General features: G+C 42.4%; 2 protein-coding genes across 7 annotated transcripts; one reads left to right on the top strand and one right to left on the bottom strand.

Annotated features, from left to right (window-relative positions):
* Positions 1-21,494, bottom strand: STYK1 (serine/threonine/tyrosine kinase 1). Of its 2 annotated transcripts, none has more exons than XM_074901854.1 (11): positions 21,218-21,494; positions 15,475-16,007; positions 7,642-7,746; positions 6,594-6,737; positions 5,374-5,622; positions 4,875-5,056; positions 3,155-3,238; positions 2,690-2,898; positions 2,416-2,456; positions 2,051-2,147; positions 1-1,370 (listed from the first exon to the last, which is right to left on the bottom strand). In XM_074901854.1, exons 3-11 carry the CDS (start codon positions 7,706-7,708, stop codon positions 1,166-1,168), a joined length of 1,278 nt encoding a protein of 425 aa, XP_074757955.1. In that variant the 5' UTR covers positions 7,709-7,746; positions 15,475-16,007; positions 21,218-21,494; the 3' UTR covers positions 1-1,165. The 2 variants fall into 2 exon arrangements, with proteins under 2 accessions (XP_074757955.1, XP_074757954.1); XM_074901853.1 differs by having other exon boundaries at positions 15,475-15,833.
* On the top strand, positions 17,358-25,024 carry SYCE3 (synaptonemal complex central element protein 3). Of its 5 annotated transcripts, none has more exons than XM_074901858.1 (4): positions 21,486-21,539; positions 22,205-22,343; positions 22,847-22,955; positions 24,065-25,024. In XM_074901858.1, exons 3-4 carry the CDS (start codon positions 22,847-22,849, stop codon positions 24,232-24,234), a joined length of 279 nt encoding a protein of 92 aa, XP_074757959.1. In that variant the 5' UTR covers positions 21,486-21,539; positions 22,205-22,343; the 3' UTR covers positions 24,235-25,024. The 5 variants fall into 5 exon arrangements, with proteins under 5 accessions (XP_074757961.1, XP_074757957.1, XP_074757959.1 ...); XM_074901857.1 differs by having other exon boundaries at positions 21,489-21,680; XM_074901860.1 differs by lacking the exons at positions 21,486-21,539; positions 22,205-22,343 and adding an exon at positions 17,358-17,584.
* The last annotated feature ends 350 nt before the right edge of the window (positions 25,025-25,374 follow it).

The following is a 25,374-nucleotide window of genomic DNA, read 5'->3' as shown; positions in this document are numbered from 1 at the left end:
CCTGGGGAAATTAATTTATTGCCAATCAAAATCAGAGTAGGATAATGAGAAATAAAAACAATCTTAAAACACTTTCTCCCACCCCTCCTTTCTTCCCAGGCTCAACTTCACTCCTGATTTTCCCTCCCTCCATGCAGCGCAGGGGGCAGGGGATGGGGGTTGTGGTCAGTTCATCGCCCGTTGTCTCTGCCGCTCCTTCCTCCTCAGGGGCAGGACTCCTCACACTCCTCCTTGGCTCCAGCATGGGGTCCCTCCCACAGCAGACAGTCCTCCATGAACTTCTCCAACGTGAGTCCTTCCCACAGACTGTAGCTCTTCACAGGCTGCTCCAGCGTGGGTTTCCCATGGGGTCACAAGTCCTGCCAGCAAACCTGCTCCAGCCTGGGCTCCTCTCTCCACAGGGCCACAGCTCCTGCCAGGAGCCTGCTCAGCGCGGGCTTACCACGGGGTCACAGCCTCCTTCGGGCATCCCCTGCTCCAGCGTGGGGTCCCCTCCAGGCTGCAGGTGGGATCTGCTCCCCTGTTAACCTCTATGGGTGCAGGGCACAGCCTGCCCTCTCACCACAGGCTGCAGGGGAACCTCTGCTCTGGCACCTGGAGCACCTCCTCCCCATCCTTCTTCACTGATGGGTGTCCGCAGAGTTGTTTCTCTCACATATTCTCCCTCCTTTCTCCCAGCTGCTGCTTTGCAGTATTTTTAACCCTTTCTTAAATGTTATCACAGAGGTGTTACCAACATTGCTGATGGGCTTGGCCTTGGCCAGTGGCGGGTCCATCTTGGAGCCAGCTGGAACTGGCTCTATCAAACATGGGGGAAGTTTCTGGCATCTTCTCACAGAAGCCAATCCTTTAGCCTCCCAGATACCAAAATTTTGCCATGCAAACCCAATACATTTCTTTAACTCAAGTTTCTCATCACTTTTTCCACAGCTTCCTAAACCCACTTTGCTGCCCAATGACCACTGGCAGGATGGTATCAACAGGTTGATTTAATAATAATGATAGCAGTTGGTTGTTTCTGGCGTGGAGGAGAGATCTGATCTGTATAACATGTTTGAAAAACAAAGGGATCCCTCCCAACATACACACCTCATTCTGAGTTTGCAAAGTGTCTAGAACGGGCAAACTCAGAGACTTCTCCTTCACCAGCACGTGAAAGGGTCCTTCAGAGTATAGTGTATTCCCTCACTAGGCTGTGGACATCGACACCAGCCACATTAGCGTAGAGTTCAGGCACCACTAGCTCAGGCACCTGCAGAACAGCGTGGCCATTGCTGGTCTTTAGAGCTGTTTGTAGGGACCGGATCAGGTCTGCTGGAGAAGGCCGGTGAGCTGCGTTCCACTGCCAGCAGGACTTCATGATGCCATACCTGTAAAGGGGAGAAGTAGGGAAGCACTGGGAATGAGAAGCACCAACACAAAGTTTTACTACAGTCAAGTCATCTCATATTTAAAATGACCAGAGACTCCTCTTTCTCTTCTTCATATAAGGTTCTTCCAATGACCCTCTGAAATTTGCAACCACATAATAATACGTGGGGACAAAGGCTTGGAGATGTTCGCCAGGATGTCAACTGTATGGGAAAAGGCAAAAAGACTGGTATTCCCTTTTGAAACAGCATTATGGAAAAAAAAGCCTCTGAATATTAAAAGAAATTATGCCTTCACAAAACGAAATCAAATGCCTTAGATATTCCCTTCAGGGAGGGATGTTCACTTCAGGGAAAATCCCACAACTTAGAGGAGAAAGATTACTCCAAAATAGTCCCGCACCTTGCAGGAAAGCAGTGGAGCAACAAAATGCAAGGGCAGACAAGGAGACGGAAACAAGAGCCATTTTCAAAAGCAGGAAAAAAGGTTTTTGCAATCAAGGTTTCATGTAGCAGAATCCAGTAAGGAGATATGTAAGAACAAGTCTCCTCAGATAACAGGTTACTGTTTTGTATAGTCTAGACTTAAGAGATCTTTTGTAAGATTTGCTTTTGTATGTCTCACTTCCATTTCACTCTGCAGATCTTAAGTTCAATTGTCCATAAAGCAAGTGGCTTACATGGCTTGCTGGCAGCTTGAGGGCTGCTTCATAATGTTCTGTCTCTGCAGGTATGATAAAATGTCAGAAGGTGGCACCTCAGGATATGGTGGAGCACCTGGAAGGGCAAAAGGAATAACAGTAGAAAAACTGTAAGGTAATGGTTGCAGATAGCAGCTTGTGTGTCAGTCCCTACCAAAATCCATTTTTTCCTACCACAGTTCACACTGACAGAAAGTCTAAAAGGAATTGTCAGACTTTGCAAGTTGGAAAAAACAGGTTGTTTCTTTAAATGGCCCAACTTTACATTCTAGTATTTGAGATTTTGTGTCTTGTTAATTTGCTGCTTCCTTACGTAATTTTTTATTGTCATTAAATCTTCTTACCTAATGTAATCATTTCATACAGTAGAATTCCAAAAGACCATCTGCAAGAAAAGAGAACAAAGTGATGTTAACTTTCCAGTCTAGCTAGCTAGCTTAAATACATAAAAACAACTAGGCACGACCTGCAGGACTGAGAAGGTATGAGCTGTAAAGTGAAGCATTATGCTGAGAGTAGATATGCCTTACTGTGAACTTCCAAACATTAAATGATACATAAAGGAGTGAAAGAGATAGGCCTGACAGATAAACTTCCAGTCCAAAAATTAAATCATACATGTCTGCCTTGATGCTGGGGGGTTTCTTCAGGAGCCTCTCTGGTGCCTGCCACTTGACTGGCACAATCTGTGTGACTGAGTTGGCACCGTATGTGTGAGTTTCATAGGCCAGATCCAAACCACAGAGTTTAGCAGTGAAGTTGTGATGAAGGAGAACATTCCTGGCAGCAATGTCACCATGGAACAACTTCTTCTCTTCAAGGTAAGCCTGGAAAGTTGGAAAAGAAAGAGGCCATGAAAATTTTAAAAGGAATTTTAATTGATACAAATTTTCACTTAGTTTATGCCTGTCTTTCGTGCTGTGGAATGGAGGCATAGGCTCACCAAAATAATGTAAGCATCTTTGGCTCAGTTTTAACAAAGCACATCCTTGCTGCTTAGGCCAGGAAGACTCAGGGCACCATCTAGACTTGTGTTGCAATCAAGCAAGAAAGAAAAAATGGAGCAAATGTGAGCAGACTTACCAGAGCTGCTGCAACCTGCTGTCCAACTTCATATACTTGCCTCTCAGTGAGGTCATAGGGAATACCATCCATTGTCATAATATCCTAGAGACAAAAGAGAAGACCTTGGCTCAAACAAATAACATAGCTGTAGGGTACTGGGGAATGTTTCCTTCTAATCTAATAAAATGAGTACTTTATGCTCCCCCAGCTATTTTCACAATTGGTCATAAATTGACTGAAATACAAGGGTACATGGGTGGGTGATGGTGATGGATGGATGGTGTGCTGGGTAAGACAAGCACGCTAGGGACAACTGGTGGGTAAGCTGAAGGGTGGAGAAGAGATTAATAGGTTAGAAATGGTCAGAATGACAGTGGAGAATGACAGTCCATACAGACGAACGAAAGATATATTATAAATTAGAATGATGAGTAGAAAAGCACACTTACACAAACGGTTGTCTGGTATGAGGCTAAGTCCATCTCTCTTACTACCCTGCCTGTAACAGTGACCCTAGCTGGATGCCCACATGAGAGAAAGAGAATAGGGTAAGCACACAGTGCTTTTCTTGTGTCGTTTTCCAGCCCCAGACTATTTTCAATTTAAAGACGTCTTGAGATGTTTATGGTTTCAACATATTCAGTAACCTTTGAAAGGTTACCTTCCATGAAATGTATTCAGTCTTGTCTTGAGCCCATGTAAAGTTTCAGTATGCACAGTAGTGGGTGGCAAGGAACTCCATTAGTCAACTCTCCACTTGGTGAAGAACCACCTCCATTTGGTTTTATTTGAACATGGCACTTACTGGCTTTCTCTGCTACCACCTCAACCTTCTGTTGAAGAAGACAGCAAGCCATCTCTCTGTATTTAGTGTTCCAGATGTAGAATGATGGATTTATACATAGTGACATGGCAGAGTTTTGTTTCTACGCCTGTCTTAATAATGCCTGGTACTCGGTTTCTTTTTTGGCTTAACATTTTCACCAGACTCTATATCTTCATACAATCAGATACATCGTTTCACTCCCCACCAGCAATGGGCAGATACAAGGCCATCATTACATATGCCAAGACTGCTTTTCTACATGTGTGTCATTTCTTTTTTAACAATGCTGAATTTCATCTGTTCTTTTTATTGGCTAGTCTCTCAATCTCGGAAGATCCTTCTGTGATTCCTCAGGGTCAGCCCTTGCCTTTACTGGCCCATTTTCTAGGTTATTGATACATGAAACAAACAGCACCAGGTCTTAGGCGGGTGACCTCCCTCCAGGGCAAGTACCAGCCTTTCACTCCTATGCTCCGTTTCCTGTCTCTTAATCAATTAGTTATCATTTGGTGACCTTCTCCCTGGTGTAACTGCTCTGCCTTCTTAAAAGGATTTGGAGTGAGACATCATTTAAAACTTTTCAGAAATCCATGTAGCTGTATCTACTATCACTTTTATTCCAGTGTCTGCTATACCTTTCAATGAACTCCAATGGTCTGCAAAGTACGACTTAGCCTTACAAAAGTATGTCAACTTCTCTAAATTATATCATATCAGTTGATATATCCACTAATTCTATTCCAGTTTAAACTTGTGTAGAACTTCTTTGGGGGATGGAAATAGTGTAGACTGATATAGAGGGATGCATGGAATGATGAAAAGAATCATCTATGACTTATGGACTATGATTTATGGATAGATATGTACCTAAGGAATTTAAGAAGGTATTCTATCATCACTCTTTTGTCTCACCTTCCGACATGTCCACAGAAATGTCAACAGGTCACCAAGAGACACATCTTCCATGATCATATAAAGTGGGAGCTGGTCTACACAGCATCCAATCAGTTCAACCAGATTCTTATGATGGCCAAGCTTTTGATGGAATTGAATCCTTCCCAGGAAATCCTTTACTTCCTGGGGACTAGCCAGGTCTGAAAGAACAAAAAACCCCAAAACTAAACCAAAACAAAAACCACAATAAAACAATCAACCTCCCTTCAAATAAAAAAACCAAAACCTCAAATGGAGGCAGCAAAGAACCAAAATGAAAATGAGTAGCTTAAAATCAGTATGAACAGCAATCTTCTTTAGTCCTACCAAGGCACTCATACCAAAACACCACGCTGACTAGCTAACACGATACTGAACACAGCTTGTTCTTGCCCCATAATGACTGCAAAGTTCTGCCCAGCATCACGTCTCTGATACAGAGATCTGTACCGAAGCGGGTCCTGGCCACGTGCTTTACCTTGTAAGGTTTTCAATACTACAGGCTTAGTCTTCCCGGGGTTCCCAGTTTCCAGCTGTGCCCTGTAAGTGCTCCCATAGTGGCCATGTTTTAGCAGCTGCAAGGTGCCTGCTGAGAGTTTCTCTCGCGGTATCTCCAGTTCTTTCAGAGTCAAGGATGCAGAATTTAGCAGGCTCTCCACAGACGTCTCACTCAGCTGGATATAGCAGTTCTCTGTTGAGCTGGATTCCTGCTGATTCTTGTCATTCACTGACAAAAGCAAATACACATGAGGCATAAAACCAGACAGATGAACTCTTGTAGTCAGTGGCAATGCCCATCCTTCTATCCTCTTTAATTTTTGCTCCATACTGTTTTGGAAATCAGGACAAAGTAAGGAACTGTTATGGTATCTGACTTATCCTGGCTCTTGAAGAGGAGAAGGGATTTATCTCCCACTGTATTTGATGAAAAGGCAGAGTGAGTCTGGAGATCTCTACTATATTTAACTACGTAAACTTTCTAGATGATAACACGCATATGTGCTTGATTCCCATGTGCAGAAGCAAGGACCATTTTCTTTTATTACCAGCTACCAGTTGTTACGAAAGTGACATGCACAGGGTGTTCCCACAAAGGCCTTATCGTTGTTCTCAGTTATTTCCTTTAATATAGGTTGAAGAGGCTTTTTCCTCTACATAACCAAATTCAGTTCAGAACTGGATTTTCATTTCCACACAGCAACATGTGTTTCCAGTACCAACATACCTTTCCCTAACCCCTCATCAGTCCCTGTTCTATTTTCTGTTGTCTCTATAGGAAGTGGGAGACAGCAGCTTGAAATTAAATTTCTTAATGACAGTATAGAAAATGATTAACTAGATGTGATCTACATTGAAACAACTGTCATTCATAATTACCCCAGTGCAGTAGCCTCTAGAAGGCTCTTACATAAACACACTTTCCATCTCTCAAGTGATGTCCCCACAGTATGTTAAATAGCCCACATGGTATGGAGCTTTAGGTTTTCTCAGATCCATCTATGCTACAGATTCCACTACTACTACCACAAGTGGGGTAAATCAGGGTTCCCAGTTTTTCTAAACTTCACTGGATTGTTGAATACCACTCAGGCTCTTCATAAATGCTATTGCCTAACAGCTCAAGCAATGGGGAAATGGGATTGACTTCCAGTCACTGAAACCAACACTCTTTCCTCTGGTTGAAAGACATTTTTTTACCTTGGTGTCCAGATGATGATGACTGTTCCTGCTTTGCTCGCAAGCCACGACAGTGGAGCCAAAGGATCACAGTTAGCACGATGACAAAAAACCCCACAAGGAGAACGGGGACAACAATCACTTCAGTCTGATATTCACGCACAACTATCATCAGCAAAAGAAAATGAGAAACCAAGGAATAAGCAGCACTGCCTGGCGCATTCATTCTATATAACAAATTAGTAGTAACTCATTTCAGTAACTTTCAACCCCAGAAGCATATGTATCTATCCTCTGCTCCTTGGAACAGCAACAGAACACTGTTAGCACTGTCACCCTGTTTTTCAAAGGTGCTGAGTATCTAAACTGCATCAAACCAGTGGGACTCCCACACCTAAGGTCACTTACTTAGATGCCTTAATACAGAGGCTAGGAATTGTAGCCATGTGTAAGTATCCTCCACCGGTGAAAGAGAACTGGTCCTGGCAGAGGGATAGCAGGGAGATGGGAAGGGCTGGACATTGCTATGCCATCACAAATGTACATGCAATTACAGCTTCAGCTCCTTCCATTAAAATTATAGGGAGAATTTTAAAGAAAACAGGGTGTAGTCACCTGGTTTGGAATTTGATCAAAGACATTGCAATTAACAAGGATGTTGCAGGTAACTAACCCTATTATGTCCCTAGATTTGAGAGGTGGTGCTATTTCTACATAGGCCAAGATCACATTTCAGTTCCCAAAGATGACAGAAAGTCATGAAATCAAAATCTCACGAGACTGGTCCTTAGGGAAGTTGCAGGGGATCTTTAATTACTATATTTTATCTCATTCAAAGTAGAAATACTCTAAAATGGCTAAAATTCTGTGAGATGAATCCCACCACAAAGGCTGCATCCCCTTAAAAGTTTCTCCTGAGACACAATGCATGGAAAGCTCAGTCAAATCCTTCTGTGTGGGCTGGGATGCAGGTGGAGGAGGGGAAAGGGCTTGGCCCACTTTTTAGTAAAGCTGGACTTCCTGCTCAGCATGTGAAAGCTTATTACTTAAAGGAATCTGTGAATCTTACCACATAGCTTGTCATTGCTGTTACATTCCAGTAGCATGCGTGTGAATCTTTTTACATCCCCTGCCATGTTCAGTTACAAGCAAGTGGGTCTCCAACCTCTGTTTTCTGCATAGACAGAAAGAATATTAATGAAATTTATTAGGAGAAAGGATGATTTATGAAGCCACAAGTGAGCTGAGTATGGAGCTTTCTACCTCTTATGATCAGTGGCCATGTGAAGAAGGAGCACGGGGACTGATACAGGACGTCTATTATCAAATCCTACAAATGGTAGACTCATGACCAGAGAGAATTTAAGATTAAGCTTGTTCTGTGGTGCTTCACAAGCAGCTGGCTACCCCTAGGCCTAAAGGCTTGCCTATGCACGAGAATTCACAGTCATGAACTTAATTATACCTAAAGAACAGCTAATACAGGTAATACACTTCTAGCTTACACACTTCTTAGATGCCAGAATGGCTCACCTTTTTATCTTCTGGGCCATAACAAATGAACAGATCAGCAGCATGTGTATAAATGTCTGTCCTTGACTACAGACCCTGCCACAACTCGTACTGTTGCTCCACAAAGACAAGGAGAGAAAAAGTCCTATCATTAGGGCTCTCTGGTACCGACGCCTTAACACTGCCAGGTCTATAACAAAGGTGAAGCACAACATTTGTAATTTTTCTGCATTTGTAGTTAAAAATCCAGAGCCTGTGCAGGCATGCACCTTTCCAGCTATGATTTCAGCTAGTACTAATCCCTTAGAGGGTGCAATCATACACCTACAAAACCTTCTGATTGTGTAAGTGCACTGGTCACGTGTACAACCCTGCTCAGACAGGCCTAGATTCACCGGCGTATGCCAGTGTCTTTGAGCTGCACCAGGACTGCAGATCAGCCTGCAGGCCTCCCAAAACACACCCCTGATGTAGAATTTCAGTTGTTCTGCATTAGAAGGGGAGATCACCCCTGTAGAAATTTGTATTTCCATTCAAATTGGTGTATGTGGTTTTATTTATTCTCTGGAGAACACAAAAGCGTTTTAGAAGATGCCCCACTGCTACACTAAGTATAGTATCTTTACTGAGGACTGAAGTCATAAGCCAGGAATAAGCTCGGTGGTGCTGCATTGATTTACATCAGCAGAGGAGCTGGACTATTATTTCTAAATTATAAAAATCAGTAGTGATGACTGACAGAAAGTCGAGGCATTTATATTTAGCCACTGTTTCTTATAAACATTGCCAAAAAAGTAAGATTTAACAGCTTCACAAACAGTATCATCTAAAATGTTTTATAGGCATTAGGACTTTTATCCTGTAAGTACTTACTTTATTTTCAGCTATGAGTTCAAGGCAACTAACCTCAAAGGCAAACGTTACTGGCATTCTTATTGAGATTAATATGGTTTTATAGAAGTTGGTGATGGATGAAACACTGAACAGTTCATTCTCATGCTTAAAATTAACAGGTGAAATTATGCTTTATCAGTTGCACAACAGAGGCAGCAGAAAGACAAAAACAGACTATAGCTGCACTTTAAAGTATCACAGAACATCCGTTTTCATTTTTTATTTCCTTTAATTTTTAATTTGCTAGCAAATTCACCTGGTTTCAGGGTGTGGATATAACACAAATCCAGTCCAGGGAGCAATAATACAGCAATAACACCAAGCTTTTCAGGTACACTCTGAAAGCAAGCACACTAAGTCGACCTACCTTGGCTAACACATACACACACTTATACACAAACACACAGGTATCACCATAAAAGGAACAGTCCTATCTTCTTTCACTCTCAGATACACACAGATATGAAAGACACAAATGAACAGATGTGACGGTATCACAGGAAAATAGACTTTAGGACCATTAGCCAGCAATCATGTTGTATAATCTGAATCATAAACAGTCCAAGCTCCATTTTAACAGTAGTTAAAGACTTTGTTTTGCACAGGTGCTCACTAGAAATGCACACTTACATTTATTTAAATGATGTGCATGCACAAGCATGTATAAGCACATACATACCAACTTGTACTTACACAGAAACATGCTCATATAGTCACCAAGATCCATGATAAAAAGCACTGACGCAGCAACCAGGTCTACACTGGTCCCTTGTTCGTAAAAAAGATTCCTACCTACTCCCTCATGCACGTCCCATCAGTGATGCCAGAGGGTGGCACCCATGTTTTCTAACGATAGTCAGGGCAGAACTATGGGACACAGAAATAAAAACACTGGCAGCCATTGGTGCTTTATTTGCACTGGCACTGCCATTTGTTGCTGGTACTTAGGGAGCTGCCCAGGCGTTACCACTGGAAAAGTTGGATTAGACGAGTCCATTTACACTCTACGCGTCTATCCTCTTGCAAAACTCAAGGAGCAGGAAAAGAATTTTCACTTAACAAGAGAAGTGTCTTTCAGTGCTGCTTTCCAGACCGAGACCAAATGAATTCTCACACTCAGCTCTTTCTGCAGCTTACTTGTCTAACAGTAACAATATTGCAGTTCCTACATTTCCATCCTCACAGATCTCTTGTTTACATTTAATAAATATAATTTGCAGTATACGTGTAGGGGACACATGGAGGTTACATGGAACTAACATCTTCGATGTCCAAGTGCATACTCACCACACAGCAGAAAGCATATTGGCAGTGCTCAACTATTTATTTTATTATATGAAGCCAGTTTTCCAGTACCAAGTCAAGATAAGGGAGACAAAAATACCTTAAGAGGTTCAAAATCTATACCTCACTGGTGTTCTGATTTTCCTTGTCTGTGTGTTATGCTGTACGAAGATCATGAGCACAGAAGAACATAACCTATATTACTTCAATTTAGAATATGTGCAATTGCAAGTAAATATAAGCTTAGTTATTCCACTATTTTTCTTCTACTCTTTTATATACACTGAAATCCACTCACTGGAATTAATTTTTCTTTTTTGTTTACTTTCAAAACCATATTTGCTTCAACAGTTTGTTCTCCTTGCCTGGCCCTATCTAATCTTTCAGATTATTCTGATTTCCTCCTCCTTCAGTTGAAACCCATTATTTTCATTGTTTACACAAAACCTGGAACTTTCCTTTTTCTCTTGGACATGCATCTTTTTTCATCAGGTTCTCTATTGTGCAGCATATCAATGTGACTTAACACCTTATTTAAGAAAACTTCTTGTCAGTGCAATACAAAAATCAAACATGATAGGTAATGAGCACAGTACTAGGCCACTGTTCCTTCAGAATGCCAAGGCTCAAGGGTGGTATGTTCCCACCCAAGTTTCAGACTCCAAGGTTTTCCTGAAAGACACCTTCCCTTTGACACAGTGACCAGAAAGCAAATGAGCTTTTCTAGAACAAAGCTTCTCAACACAAGGGACAGAATGGGAGCAACAGGGGGCTGTGAAGGTCTTTATAAATGAGTTTTGAAAATGTACTTGTTCCCCTGACTAGCGCTCAGAAGGAGCGAACAGGGTTTCCACTAAACAGATCTGGAGAGACGTGGGAGCTTTTGCTGTGGCAGAGGGAAATGAATAAATATGATTCAATGCAGATAAAATGGGCAATGTTCAATTTACAATGTTCAGTTTACAATGTTCAATTTACAATGCTCAATTAACAATGTTCAGATACTACACAGTTCCAAGCAGACTGCAACAAGGACGGCAGCCAAACCTTTCTTTGACTAATACGTGAATCCAAAGCTCCATGTCCAAGCTAAATATACAGCAAAGGCCATGGTATATAGAAACAGCAGGAGCGGCTGCCCATAGAAAATGAGAGATACAGGGCAAAACCTCAGCAGAAGCCAACCTACAGCCAACAACATTTGCAAACTGGTACCAGCAGACTACGTGGTGGATGGCGCGTGGCGCAGCAGTTTGACAGCCTGGTGACAGTGCCAGGCTAATTAGCCCCCATAGCCGCCTGCACTGACACTTACTGCTCCTCTGTGCACATTCGCCAACAGGATGAACACTGGCGGAAAAGGTGGTGTTATGTTTCCAGCCATGTTTGCTGGCCAAACTGTTCCGCTGCCCTGGCAATTTAGACAGAGCACAGAGGGCGACAGGGACAGGAATAAGTAGCTAAAAGATGGCAGCTGCAGGGGCTGCTTAAACCAGTCCAAGAGGCCCTAATACTGAATGTGAATATGGTTTATGAATGCAGCGGAACTGAATTAGGTAGGGGCTCACCAGTGCCAAAAGAAGGGAGTACCTCTTCTCTCTTCTCTCTTCCCACTCCCTGCTTTGCTCCCAGCTGTGCAATCAATCACGTTAAACTTATTCAAACCACCAACCTGGCAGGAAAATTTCACTGTTCTTTTGCTATTGTAACTTCCTGCCATTTTAGTGTGTGATGTTACTTCACCAAGCAATTCAAAAAATGCCAGCGCAGGCCTGAGGAAGTGGCAGGAGCACACATCCAGAAGAAGGAACAGGGAAAATGGAGCTCCTGACACTCAGGGTGACTAATTCACCTAAAGCTGTATTGTGAAACCATTCCCTGTGTCAGCACAGATCCACAGGCACTGTGTGCCAGCATAAGCCCTACTAAGATTTTTCCAGTGCCCTGTCATTCATTCCTACATGTATACTGTCCCTTTAGTGCTAGCACAAGCATTCACATGGCAGTGTGGTAAACTAGATCAGGAAGGTGATCTGCCCTAAAATAATTAATCCTCTCTCACATTTTATGGATTTAAATTTCTCATCAGGCTCCAGTTATGCTTTTTAAAGTGGAAGGACATAAGAGTAAAGAAGCCTGAGTGACAAACATTGTGGTGAAAACTGAAAAGCAAAAGAAATACAAAGTTTTGTGTGTCCATGGAATATATGGGGACAGCTTGAGAACTGCATGCAGAGAAACTGCATTCTGCTTGCTCCTGCCATGTTCATGAAAACAAGATGTTTTACATATGCGTGGTAAATACACAGTTTTGTCGATGAATATGTCTGACTTGGGAACTAACATCAGTTCCCATCATCAGTGCAAATGTGTAAATCCTTGAGTACTGATTATCTGTTCTGTCTGAAGAAACAGCTGATTAGATTAACTAAATATAACAAAAATAAAGGCTAAGACTCATCTGGATCTTCATTAGACTTTTTAAGCTGTGCTATTGAGCTGACATGGAATTAATGTAGTTATTTCTCCAGACTTCCTGGCCTGCACACCACTTTATTATAAAAATATTTTTAAAGGTGTTTTTCATGCACTAATTGTGAGGATCAACTGTAATTTGACTACAGGCATGTAAAGAATAGCTGAGTAATTACTCACTTCAGTCCAGCATCCTGTCTGACTGATAAAAGGCAAAATAAATCATTTAACCATAATACCTTCTATTTCATTTCTTACAGTGGCAGAACCACACTCCCAAGCTTTTTGAGTCACCATTTCTGTACTGCTTTATTATTTTCCTCCTCTTTAAAGGGACCTTTGAACATCGACACCAGTAAAGGCTTAGGCAACAGTTAGGCACAAGCCCTGGCTGTGCAGCTGAAAGGGGGGGGAGCTACCAGGAACCAAAATGGCAGTGATACCACAATTTGTGGGCTCAGGTCAGCTGAGCAGTTGTAGACACTGAATGTGAGTGAAGACGGAGGAGAAAAGCACCACGGAAAAGCAAAAAGCAAAACAGAGATTTCTTCCCCTGTAATGTCCACCATTTTACTAAAAGCAGCATCCAAAACAAATAAAAAACAAGTCCCACAGGTTTCAAGCCTAAGAACTTGACGCCATGAGAACATATTTCTGCCAAAAGCTATGTATTTGTTAGACTACATATCCTGTCTCTTCCGCCTTCAGAATACTTTGTGACTACTTCCAACAGCCTGGAAGATCTTGACATCTTTGCAAGGTTTCCCTGGCCCATCGAGTCATCTCACCTCTCACTGTAAGGCACCTGCGGGTTACCAAGCAGCATCTCCAACTGTGCAGAATGGGAAATTCTCACCAGTCAGCTCAGGTTATAACATACCAGAGACATCTCACTTCTCTCCTGAACAGGAATTACTGATAATATCCTGTGGCTTGCTGTCCCAGCTGTAATAATGTCTCAGCTGTAAAGATTTGCTACTCTAACTCACTTTTGAAACAGCTGGTAGCTGTAACACCCTGTAAGAAAACAAAGTGTTTCAAAAAATCACATACAGTGACTCAAGACTTGGACCAAAATTAGAAGCAGTACCTGAACATCAAACCTAGGCTAGCTGCTACTGAAGCATATTAGAGGAGTGAAAGAAAATTAGGCTGACCGCTTCTGAAAAGCTAGACCATGGAGAAAACAGCAAATAATGAGGTCCATGCTGCTATCTGAGCAGGTGAATTACTTAGGGCAAACCTGGCTTCTTTTCAAGGGAGCAGAATAAACAGGCAAAGTCAGCAGTCAGTACTGCATTGAGAAATGTGAATCAGGAGGACTCTGCACTGCTGTGCTTTCATGCTAACAAGGTTAGTCCAAACTGGCACCTTATCAGTGGAGATACACAAGTTCTCATGGTGCTAAGTTTTCCTTCAACTCAGATCATCTCAAAAAAATGAATTTATTTGTGCATCATGAGGAAGTCTTGACTACAGAAGTGTGAAACAGTACAGAAACCGGATGGTAATTAAGACAAAAATTTTTTATTCTAATGCAGACACAGCCTACTATAGTTTCTGAAAATTAACATTTATTTGATCACACTCCCCCTGAACTAAGGCCACGAAAAGTAATTCCTCACAGCTAAACTGCAAAATAAAAGTTAAAATAATCTTTAAAAAGCGATGAAAATTCTAGAGACCTAACTATCAACAGCACACTCGTACCTATGACTTACTTTTGTGTCGTCAAATATCACACTCTACGTTTGAAAACACCAGCCATTCTGTCTCTTTCTCACTGACTGACTTCTGATTTTGCTGGTAACTGCCAGTACTAAGCCTGTATCAAAACCTAGCACCAACTGGATACAGATATTCTGAAAAACTGACAGCAAAAGCTGTGACAGGACATAAGAAGAATGAAGTTTTTCAAAGGACTATGCATGCATGTAGCTCTTGTAAAAAACACCGTGTGACAAAAATACTGCACGATATCACATTGCTGCATACTGGCTTCAGAAATGGAACATGAATCTGCTTTCATAAATGCACAGCCACAAGGAAACTGAGCTGAAGCTGTATACACAACTTTAGCTACATAATTACTCACCTTTTGGATTTTCTTGGTGCATTTAACAAAGATTTTGTTTATCATTTAATCAGCAGCTTATGCACACAAACACACAGATACATGCAAACAGGTAAACACATAGAAAAAACTAGATACCTGCACTACTTTGGATTAAAGTTAGCTTCCTTACAATCAAGCAATGCTGATGGAAGTCAAATGCTAATTAGTTCTGAATCCAGCCCTAGGCATGTGTTACTTAACCAAACACTGGACATACTTATACATACAGAATAGCATCGCCTTGCATTGTTTCAGTGAACCGAGACTAATTTTATACGAAACTTATTTCCTTTGTTATTTTCTTCCTCTTTAAAATGTGCCTAGAAGTTACTTCACTTAAATCAACCTGTGTGTAAAGGATGTATCTCTTTTTTTTTTTTTTTCCCTCAGACCCCAATTCCATTATGATCACAGAAATTTATTACTATAAGTAACTTCAGTACAAGCAGTAAGTACAGGCACAGATGTATATACATACATACTATACTATACAGAGGTATAGACTTTATGGTGCAGCTATACAGCTCAGGTCACATTTATGCCAATAAAAATCTTTTCAAAAAGCCTAAATATTCATAATATTCATTAGCTAATCTTCCAGCAGTGTTTTCTCTTACTTACCTGAATTACAGCACTTCTCTTGCCCTGCGGTAGTCTTTTCCTGAAGCTCACCTGCTGCCAGTTCCCAGTTTGTCTGAGGCCACTCCTGGTAACGCTGATAGTTACCTTGTGAGGTTGTAATTCTTATGACTAAGTTCCTTCTCACTGATTTTCCTAGCCCCAGTCCTGCCCAGCTTCAATTCTTTGCTCCTCAAGGTCTTCTCAGCTGTCTCTCCAGGGAGGTCCCTTGCATGTATGTCCAACACGTGAGCTGACAGGTAGGCACACACTTGTGAAACGGGTCTGCCTGGCTTCCACCAACCGGCTGCTCACCCGCTGATGACAGAGACAGACAAAGCAAAGAGTCCTCGGGCGGGGACCTGGATCATAATTTGAAAGACAGGCAAACACAGATCAAGAGGGATAGGCTAATGTGATAAACAGAAACAATACACTTCAGATTACAGGTTCACATTTAGGAAAAATGGGTTCTTGGAACAAAAAAAACCCCTAAGACTCCAGATGCTGAAAAAGCTTCCTACCAGGAACACAATCTGCAAATGAAGAGAGAGAGAAAAGATTAATAATACCAAAACACACTACAACAGAGAGCAGCAATGCAGGCTTTTTTCACATTCTGCCGTGCTCGTTAGTATCCCTCCTGCTCTCCCAGTCCTGCCATTAGCTCTCCCCTGACCTTTACCTCCCACCTCTCCAGCCCAGAGCTTCCACACTGCCCTGGCAATTACCCTCACTTACAAAACCCCTTCAAAATCCATCCTGAGCTCCCCAACCAGGTGGGATAATATTCCTGAACTTTCCCCGTGACCTTTAACTGCTATGATGCCCTTGGGGTCACTGCTGTGCTCTGCTGGTGCCCTCAGTCCTCAGCAGCTGTGTGGCATAATCTTCATTGCACCTCAGTTCCTCACCGGTTTAGTTCTGGGGACCTTCTTCCCACCTAACCCGTGTAATGCAAGTCCCAGCTGTTGGCCTGCCCTCCCCTATCACTGAAAAATCTTGTGTTAAGAGTTTCAGATTCCTGATTCCTGGTTATATGAGTCTCTACAAGATTATTTGCTTACTTACTTCACGCAAGTGAGAGGCAGTCGCATTACAAGAGGAAACAACATGAGACCTATCGTTGAGAGGCAAAGTTCATTTCACCATCAACAACACGACACAGGTAGCTTTGGGAAGATGTAGAAGATGATATGATCTCTGCCAAGTGTTTGAGCAAAACTTACCTACTCCTGTTAACACTTTGGTGCTGCATGTATTATTTTGTTGTGGGAAAGTTTTAGCTGCGGTAGAGGCAATAGCTTTAGATACTGAAACACAATAGTTAATTTATCCATAAGAGAGACTGCATAGCAATATATTTTTACACCATTACACCCTAAACTTCTCTCTGGGATTATTCTTCCAGCTGGCATTTACTGTCCACATGTGCAAAATGGTGAAAACCGGGAGTAGTTTTCTTCATTGCTTGATCTCTCTACAGAGACTGGCAGAAATGGGCAAAATAGTATTAGTGAAATAACTCTGTGGTGAGGACTTTAATCCCCTGAGAAACCAGGAGGGATATCTTCTAGACTGAAAATGATCTTGAGTTAGATCACTACAGCTGCAGAGTCTAGGCTCAGACTGGTTTCAGCTTTATTCTGGTACAAACTTGCATTGATTCTCTGCAGTATTTTCTCCATGAAGGAGCAGGGGATCTGTCCTATACATCATCCCCATTAAAAAGTGGCTAAAATGCAAAGGACAGTTCCTCATTTAAACAAGTTCTTTACTGAAATATGTTACGTTCCACAGGCACCTTCCTCCAGGGCACCTGGGGGAAACTATTCAGATTCCTGTTTAAAAATATGATAATTGAAAATCTTCCTCCTTTTGCTCGTTTCACAGTTTCTACAGCCCCCGACTGTAGAAGAAAGAGTGGGAAGGCAAAGGGTTAATATTCAAGGTATGCATATGCAAAAACAGCAACCTGCTGCTTTTAGTTTCCCCAATCTCTCTGCTGTGCTCCCAGTCTGACTGGTTGGAGAAGATATTTTAACGGTTCAGAGTTCAGGCCACAGACTATATAAACTTCCTCACTGATCCGCAAGACCCTCCCCCTGTTTAGGTAAGGAATAGCAGACATTTTTATTGTCGTGTTTTGTCCTGTGTAAAATAAACTTCTCCTGCTCTATGTCCTGCATTGTGTGCACGCTCACAGAGAAAACACTGCATGTTTAAATGGCTCTGCCCTTCTCTGTTTTTAACTTAAGCAAGTATGATTAGGCACACTGAAAGGCAGTAGACTGGCAGTCTTACTAACAAAAACATCTTCTTTATCTCCAACACAGCTATAGCACACCTAGCAACCATCCAAACCACACAGCAGCTGCTCAGTGGCCTCAAGATATGTTTCTGGGCCTAAGCAGCAATTCAACTACTCAGTCTTTGTCCTATGCACTGAGCCATTAACACAGCTGCTAATTTTGCAGCTCAGCTTCCAAAAGGTAAGCATACTCCAGGTAACTGCTTCTGGACCAGAAAAACCCTTCTGATGAAAGGATTGCCTTCTTAAACGTCGTTGTGGTATTTACTGTTTCTGTGATAATTTAGAGGTGGTAAGGTCTCTGACTATTTTCACATCCTAATGTAAGGTTTAAAACTGTGGTTTATAGCTGATAGACTGTGACCGATCTTTCCATCAGCCTAAACCCACAGAGGTTGAAAGGCTCAGTACCTATTTTATTTCTGCAAGCCAGGCATTCATCCCCGAATGGGGTAAGAATCAGAACAAATGATCTAGAAATGAAAGAAAAATTCCCATCATTATCCCAAGTCCGTTCTGCCTCATCAGCTTTGCCTCCCAAGATAGCAGGTCTTCTGACTTGAGAACAATTAATTTGCCTATTTAATATTTAGATTTTCCTTGAAAATGGTAGTTCTAGTGTGATTTTCAGTTCATCCCTGCAGTTTTTGTTATTTAAAATTTCCAAAGGCACAAAGGCTAGGAGGGGGTGGCATTATATGAAAAGAAATAAAGAAAAAGAGCTTCTCCTTATAAAAATGAAATTACTTAAGGATTATGCATCAATCTTCTTCACCCAGTTGAAAGTCCAGTAATTTGCCAGCACTTCCTCTATTCAGCGTTAGGCACATCTAATAATAGTCGTTTCCCCTCACTTTCCTACCAAATTAGACCTTATCATTTCCAACTCTTTTCCTAAACCTAACTGGATATTTCATTTGCACAGTTTCATGCAGTCACGGGTCTGGTCAGCCCTCTCTTCTCAAAGAAAGATCCTGAAGGTTGGTTAGATACTTAAGTAGGCTATAGTACAGACTTAAGTAGGCTACAGTACAGTTTTCCCCTTCGGTTTCTCTGGCAGTTTTTCCAGGCCCTGAAGCTGGGATTCATTCAACACAGCTGAAAAACTAAGTTAAGGTCATAGCTGCCCTAGGTTCTCTGCATAGTTAATACAAGGTCACAAGAATTTCTGTAAAGCAATTCCAAGAACTAAAATCCTCTTGCCCTACACTGACGTCGCAGGCCCAAATGGTAATCTAGCTCATGAGTTACATGTCTTAATCAAATGTCAGAAGTTAGATACCATACATTTGGGCTACATTCTGTTGTCTTCCTCTTCTTCAAAGCAGTAACTGCCCTGAGCAGGAGCTCTTTGGGCTCCCACAATCAGTACTTATCCTCAGTGTAACTCGGTAGCTTGGCCACAGCCTCTCCCTGAACTCCAGGGCTGACAGATGAGCTGTTAGACTCTAAGTTAGGTGCAGCACCTATCATACGCATTCAGTTCTGTTCTGCCTAGTTCCTAACTGTTTTTGTCCTGAGTAACCAACATCCTGAGCACAATATGTATGCATCTTCCTGTTATTTTACCATTTCTCTTTCATTTTTTTATGTTCTTTTTGTTAATATATAAATTTTCCTTTTAAGTTCCTGCTCTTTGCCACTGCATTTTTACACTGTTTCCATTTTTCAGTAAGAACCTAACAGCCCCTCTTGGCAAAACCTAGAAGCTCGTGAAAAGAGCTATAGTGACCTGAACACCCAGTCTCAGGATGGAATAAATTTCAGGGTGTCATACAAAAAAGAAGCAGAGAAGCCAGCTATCCCCTTGGAAAAGATGCCCATGGAGACCTTAAACTAGAAAGTATGTATCACCAAGAGCTGTATCACTGTTACATAAAAATGCATTCAAGAACTATTCCACTGAATAATTTTTACACCTGTAATTCACCCTCTAACACATTGCTGTGTCCTAATTACAGTAGAGAAGAATCACAAATAAACCAAGTCATGTTGAAACAAAACATGCTGCTGTCTGCCAGTGTCACTGGAAATAGATTCTAGCACATTTATTATTATGCAGTGGCAAGGTGGCTGCTAAGCTACTGGAATTACACGCACAAACACACAGTATTTGCTGCCCAGGTTTTCAGAGTAATGAAGCAGTACTAAAAAACACCGGCACTAGACCAAAAATCAGCTTCCTAACCACATAACACACACATGTACAGAGGGGAGGCAGCATCTGGGAGACAGCTTAAAGGGGTTACCTAGGAAATGACTGTGCCACCTCTATCACCTCGAATGAAGGGTCCATCAGCCTAGTCCTGTCCTCAGACAGCTGGCAGTGAGAGGGTCTAGGGAAATGAAAGGTGGTAACACCATAAAATGATACTTCCCTTAACACTTTCTCCAGCCTCCACCAGCCTGTGGTTCAAGATTTAGCCAAATATAACTTTGTTTTTCATACACCTTGGAGGATTTTGTTCAACTGCTTTTGAACTCCTGCAGAACTTTAGCAACACAATGCTGTGATAAATTCTGCAGCATTCATATAACTTGGGTGAATAAATACTTCATTTTGGGTTTTTTTGAAGACAGATTGCCATCTTCCAACCAGTAACTCAGTTGGCAGTGAAATGAGTGGTGATAGCAAGAGATGGATAAGTTTCACGCATGATGAGAATACTAATATACTCAATCATTTAAAAACAAGACTAAGTTTGTGTGGATGAAAAGGAGAACAAGAGATCTGGAATGGGACACAATTTGGGGTGTGAGTAATTCAGAGAAGGTACTTGCTTCTCACTCTGCTATAGACCAGATAATTCCTGGTATCAGCAGACTCTTGACAAACTTTGAGTTGTGTTGCTCGGTCATCGGAAAATTTCTAACCCTTCTTTGCCTACTGGTGCAAACACCTTCTCTTGATATGACAAAGACCATAGAGTCACAGCACAGTTTGGGCTTGAAGGGACCTTCAAAGATCATCCAGTCCAACCCCCCTGCCATGGGCAGAGACACCTTCCACTAGCCCAGGTTGCCCAAAGCCCCATCCAACCTGGCCTTGAACACTGCCAGGGAGGGGGCAGCCACAGCTGCTCTGGGCAACCTAAACCTGGTCTCTTCTGGTTTAAACTTGTTGTCCCTTGTCCTGTCACTACAGGCCCTGGTCTTAAGTCTGTCTCCACCATGCAGGCAGGGAGATGGACCCCCACAAAGAAGGAGCAGAGGTACCACCCAACTTTCAAACTTTGGGCTCAAGACGTAATTTTTGGGTTACTTTCAGGGCGATTCCCGACATGACAGGCTATCTGGTGCGACCAGTCTCGCCACGGCGTCAGGGGCGGGCAGCGAAGGTGGGCGAGGGGACACCCCGCACCGGGCTAACGCAAGGGGGTTTTTACATCGCGGGGGGGCCGCGGGGGGGGGGCGTAAGCAGGGGCAGGGGGTTACCTCCTCTTGTCCAGCCTCCGGGGAAGGGCAACTACGGCACCGCGGCAGGCAGGGGACGCGGCGCTGCCCAGCAGGCCCGGCCTGCCCCAGGGGCCGGGGGGGTGGCCAGGCTGGCTGAGGGGCCCGCCGTGCCGCGGCTGCGGGTGCGCCGGAAGGAGGGCGGTGGCGGGACACGGAGCCGTGCCGCAGCCCGGGCCCAGAGCCGCGGAGCGCCCCCCTGCCGCGGCGCCGGGGGGCGAACCCGTGCCCTTCCCCTTCCTGTCCCTCGGCCGCCTCACGCCGCACCCGAGCGCTCGTTTTCGTGAAACGCAGAATTAATCGAGTGCGTGAGCTCGGGGGCAGAGCGGGCACGAGCGGACGGAGGGGGCAGAACGGTGGTTTTTTGGTGTCCCGTGCCCGCCCGCTCCTGTCCCCGGCGGCGGGAAGAGCGTGTGGGCCCCTGGAGCGCGGGGGGCGCGGAGCGGTTGGTGTCGGCGGGAGAAGGGGAGGGTGAGGCGCTGGGGGGCCGCCAGACACCCCGCCTCGGCGGCGGGGACGGGGGCAGGCGCTTCCCCGAAGGAGGAGCGGGGTGAGGGCTGGGAAGGGTGGGCAGCGACCACCCCCTGAGGACGGCTCTCCAGCGGCCCCCCAGGCGCAGCGCGGGCCTGGTGGGCAGCCAGAGCGTCCCGACGTGTGGTACGGCCGGGGGCTCGGGCTTGCTTAGGGGCTCTGCGGTAAAGGGTTCGCCGGCACACGGTTACCTCACGGTTGTGGGAAGAGGCTCTTGAACACCCAGCTTCGTGATAAGGCTTGGCATTGCGTTAAAATGCTGTAAAGCCGTTACATAGTGTTGCATTCCTTCCACATGTATCAGCAATAAAAAAATGGAAAACGGATACCCACTAACCGAGTTTGAGAAATCATATGCATTAAAAAAAAGCTGACAAATCTATGCCTCCTCTGTGATGTGTATAGTCACTACAGCGATGCTCTTCATCTTCTTCATAGTTCCATCTCATCCACTGGTGGTTTTCAGAAAAGGAAATTAAAGGCAAGGCCGCGTGTCACATTTCCAGTTAATATCAGAGTTCTGAAACTTAATTGCATGAGTTTGGGCTCTATTTCACTACCTACAACTTAAGCAGAGGTTAGTAAATCATAAGCACTTACCTGCTTATATAGTGACAGAACTTGGTGCATGGAGTTACCCAGCGGTAGCATCTAAGTGTGAAATACTGGATGCAAATGGTGATTTTACAACTAACTTTGAAAATTAGGAATTGCCCTACATCAGAGTATTTGGGAGAGGAGCTTAAAGGCAACTGTAACAGGATAATGGATAAAATTTTCTAATGAAGTGTTTGACGTGGTGATCTTTGTTATTACTGATGCCAAAATCATCATTTGGCACAAACACAGCATATTTGAGTGTAATTCTTTCTACTTAACAATGTCAAAATGAATTGAAAATAGTATGCAGCATACAGGTGATGACCAGTAACTTCAAGGTCAGATTCTTAATGAATTCACGTGTAAATCGAATATTTATATACTTTTTAAAAAATTTATTGCAATGTTACTTTCTCTCAGCTGTGAAAATCAACTCACTTTAAAGTAAAATAAAGTATGAAATTCCTGGTTTCCTTGTAGATGGCTGAATCAAAATCTCAGGAAGGAAACTATGATAACATGATAAAGATGGTGGAGGACCTGAACGGGGACTTAGAAAAACTTCTGGAGGAAATGGAAAAGCAAACAGGTATAGGTCTTTAAGAATGATACCTATTTGTCTACTAGAGTGAAGAGACTGAAAAGTTATTATTTATATTTATTGCTGTGAACTTCTGTGTGATAGAAATGTAAGTGGAAACAATCACCATCAACTAATGCCCTAATCTTAGTTGGGAGAAAGTGTGCAAATAATCTAGAAGTTTCAGATGGCTCAGAATTGAAAATTAATAGGGATGCTTAGTTCAGAGTGGTGGTTGAAAACAGAAATAATACTAAGGTATTTAATGTACAATTGTAAAAACATAGTATGTAAAATGAGATTTAATTCTGAAAATGGTGGGATACGTAGTACCTCTCAGGTCAGTGCATGATGTGTTTAATTCCTCAGCGACAATAAAGACCCCTCTGCAAATTTAATCTTAGTCCTGTATGCATGGAGAGGACTGCATATTTCTCTCCATGTTCTGCAACAATTCTATCAGAAACTGTGTGCAACTAACAAGAATAGATGGAAAACTGTTAATTATACTATTTGGAATTAAACACAATTTATGAGTGCCATTGAGAAAAGTACGGTCAAGTTATGGTAAAACAAAAAAGTATGAAATAAGAGCTAAAACTAGTTGCTCTGCTTTATCAGATATTCGTTATTTCAAAATCAGTTTAATTATTTAGGTTGTTCTTAAAATCTTTCATCTCTATGCTGCAGCCTCCTTGATCTTACTCTTCTTCCCCTAACACAAGCCTTCTGACTGTAACTAGTATAGAGAGAGGATTCTTTCGTTTATTTATTTTAGAACAGTCTGTTGAACCTTTTTCTTTATTACCTGTTTTGTTTTAATTTTTAAGTAAAGTGTCTACCTCCCTTTTGTAATTTACATCCATTTATGTCCATTCCAAAGTACTGTGAGACATTTATAAAGAATTAATACTCAACAGTTTTTTATTTAATCTTGAGTATTACTGTTTTATTTAATCTTGAGTATTACTGGCAGTTTCTACTTTATTTTACAGCAAGCCTTCTCTGACATAAGATCTGAACTGATAGTAATTCATGTCCTTTATTCATTTATTGAGTCAGCCATTGCTGTTATTTAGCCAAAATTCCTGGTTTAGTAGTATCTGTTGGGTTTGTAGTGCAGGCAACCTGGATGGCGTATGACATGGTAGTCACACGTACCAACCCAGACCTGGCCAACTCCATGAGGCGTTTGGAAGATGCCTTCCTGAGTTGCAAAGAAGAGGTGGAGAAGAAATGGCAAGAGGTGCTAATGGAATCTAAAGGTGAAGAGCGAGAAAATGAATAAATTTAATTCAGTCCTACTTGCAGAACTACATCCCTTGGAAAATCACTCCAGTCTTTGTTTTCCAGCCATGGAGGTTTCACAAACCCTGTGGAAAATGGATTGGCTTTCATCTTGCTAGGAACTACTTATGTGTATGCATCTATGGAAATATTTTAATGAGATTATACATATGTATATTTATATTGTTGAAGGTAAAAGGTAACAATGTGTCTATTTTTATTATGATCATCAGTAATCCTTGTAGTGTGTGTGCATACTGAAGTTACTTGCCCTCTGTGTCTTTCTTCCTGGAAGATCATACACACTTTGTCATCAATATACGTGGAATTCTTTGACACCTGAACAAATGGGGGGGCGGGGAGCAGGGGAGCTGCAGTGGACCATTGTAGTGGTATTGCACCACCACATGCCTTTCAAGGAAAACTGAAAAATGACATCTTTTTCCAAATCAAAACCAAGTGAAATTCTAGATTTGCAGATGGATTGATTTAGTTTGATGTGGGATTGCCAACTAGGTGTCCCGTTATAGAATTTTATTATTCAGATAACTCATCTGTAGTTGGTTCATTGTTTCCTTGGATTTTTAACCATTTCTTTGGACTGGTCATCCCATAAAGATTGTTCTTCTCAAACCCTCTGAAGGTACCATGTCTCATTTAAGAAAAAATTGCTTACCATTATAGACTGCACTGTGTGTGGTGTTCTCTGTGGGACTGCTGCACCAGCCAAATTAACCATGCTAGAAAACATGCTTTTCTCTGTATGTTCCTACTGTGCAATATTAAAAAAGGAAGAAAAAAAATTTTCTTTTGTAGTCAAGACGCTGATTAGGAGCACCACCTTGTGGCCTGTAGTTAATGCATAAATAAGTATTTTATCTGAGATGGAAGTCATTGCAAGTTTTGAGAAGGATCTTCCTTTTCATTAAAATCAGTCTCTTTTAACTAGAAAGTATGCACCATGTAGGAAGTGAGAGCATCTCCATCTCCTTTCTCCATCTCCTTTGAAGAGGCTTTAATGATTTAAATCACATCTCGATCTGTCAAAAGTTTCTTAATTTGTAGACTACGTATCCTCTTGAGACTGGCTGATCTTCATTCACAGACAGAATGTTTATCCCACAGAAGTGAAAAATATGTA

Source organism: Athene noctua, chromosome 3 (assembly GCF_965140245.1).
Source record: "Athene noctua chromosome 3, bAthNoc1.hap1.1, whole genome shotgun sequence".
Classification (NCBI taxonomy): Eukaryota; Metazoa; Chordata; class Aves; order Strigiformes; family Strigidae; genus Athene; species Athene noctua.
Note: the sequence above shows the minus strand (reverse complement) of the source record. Positions and strands in the feature narration are given on the sequence as shown.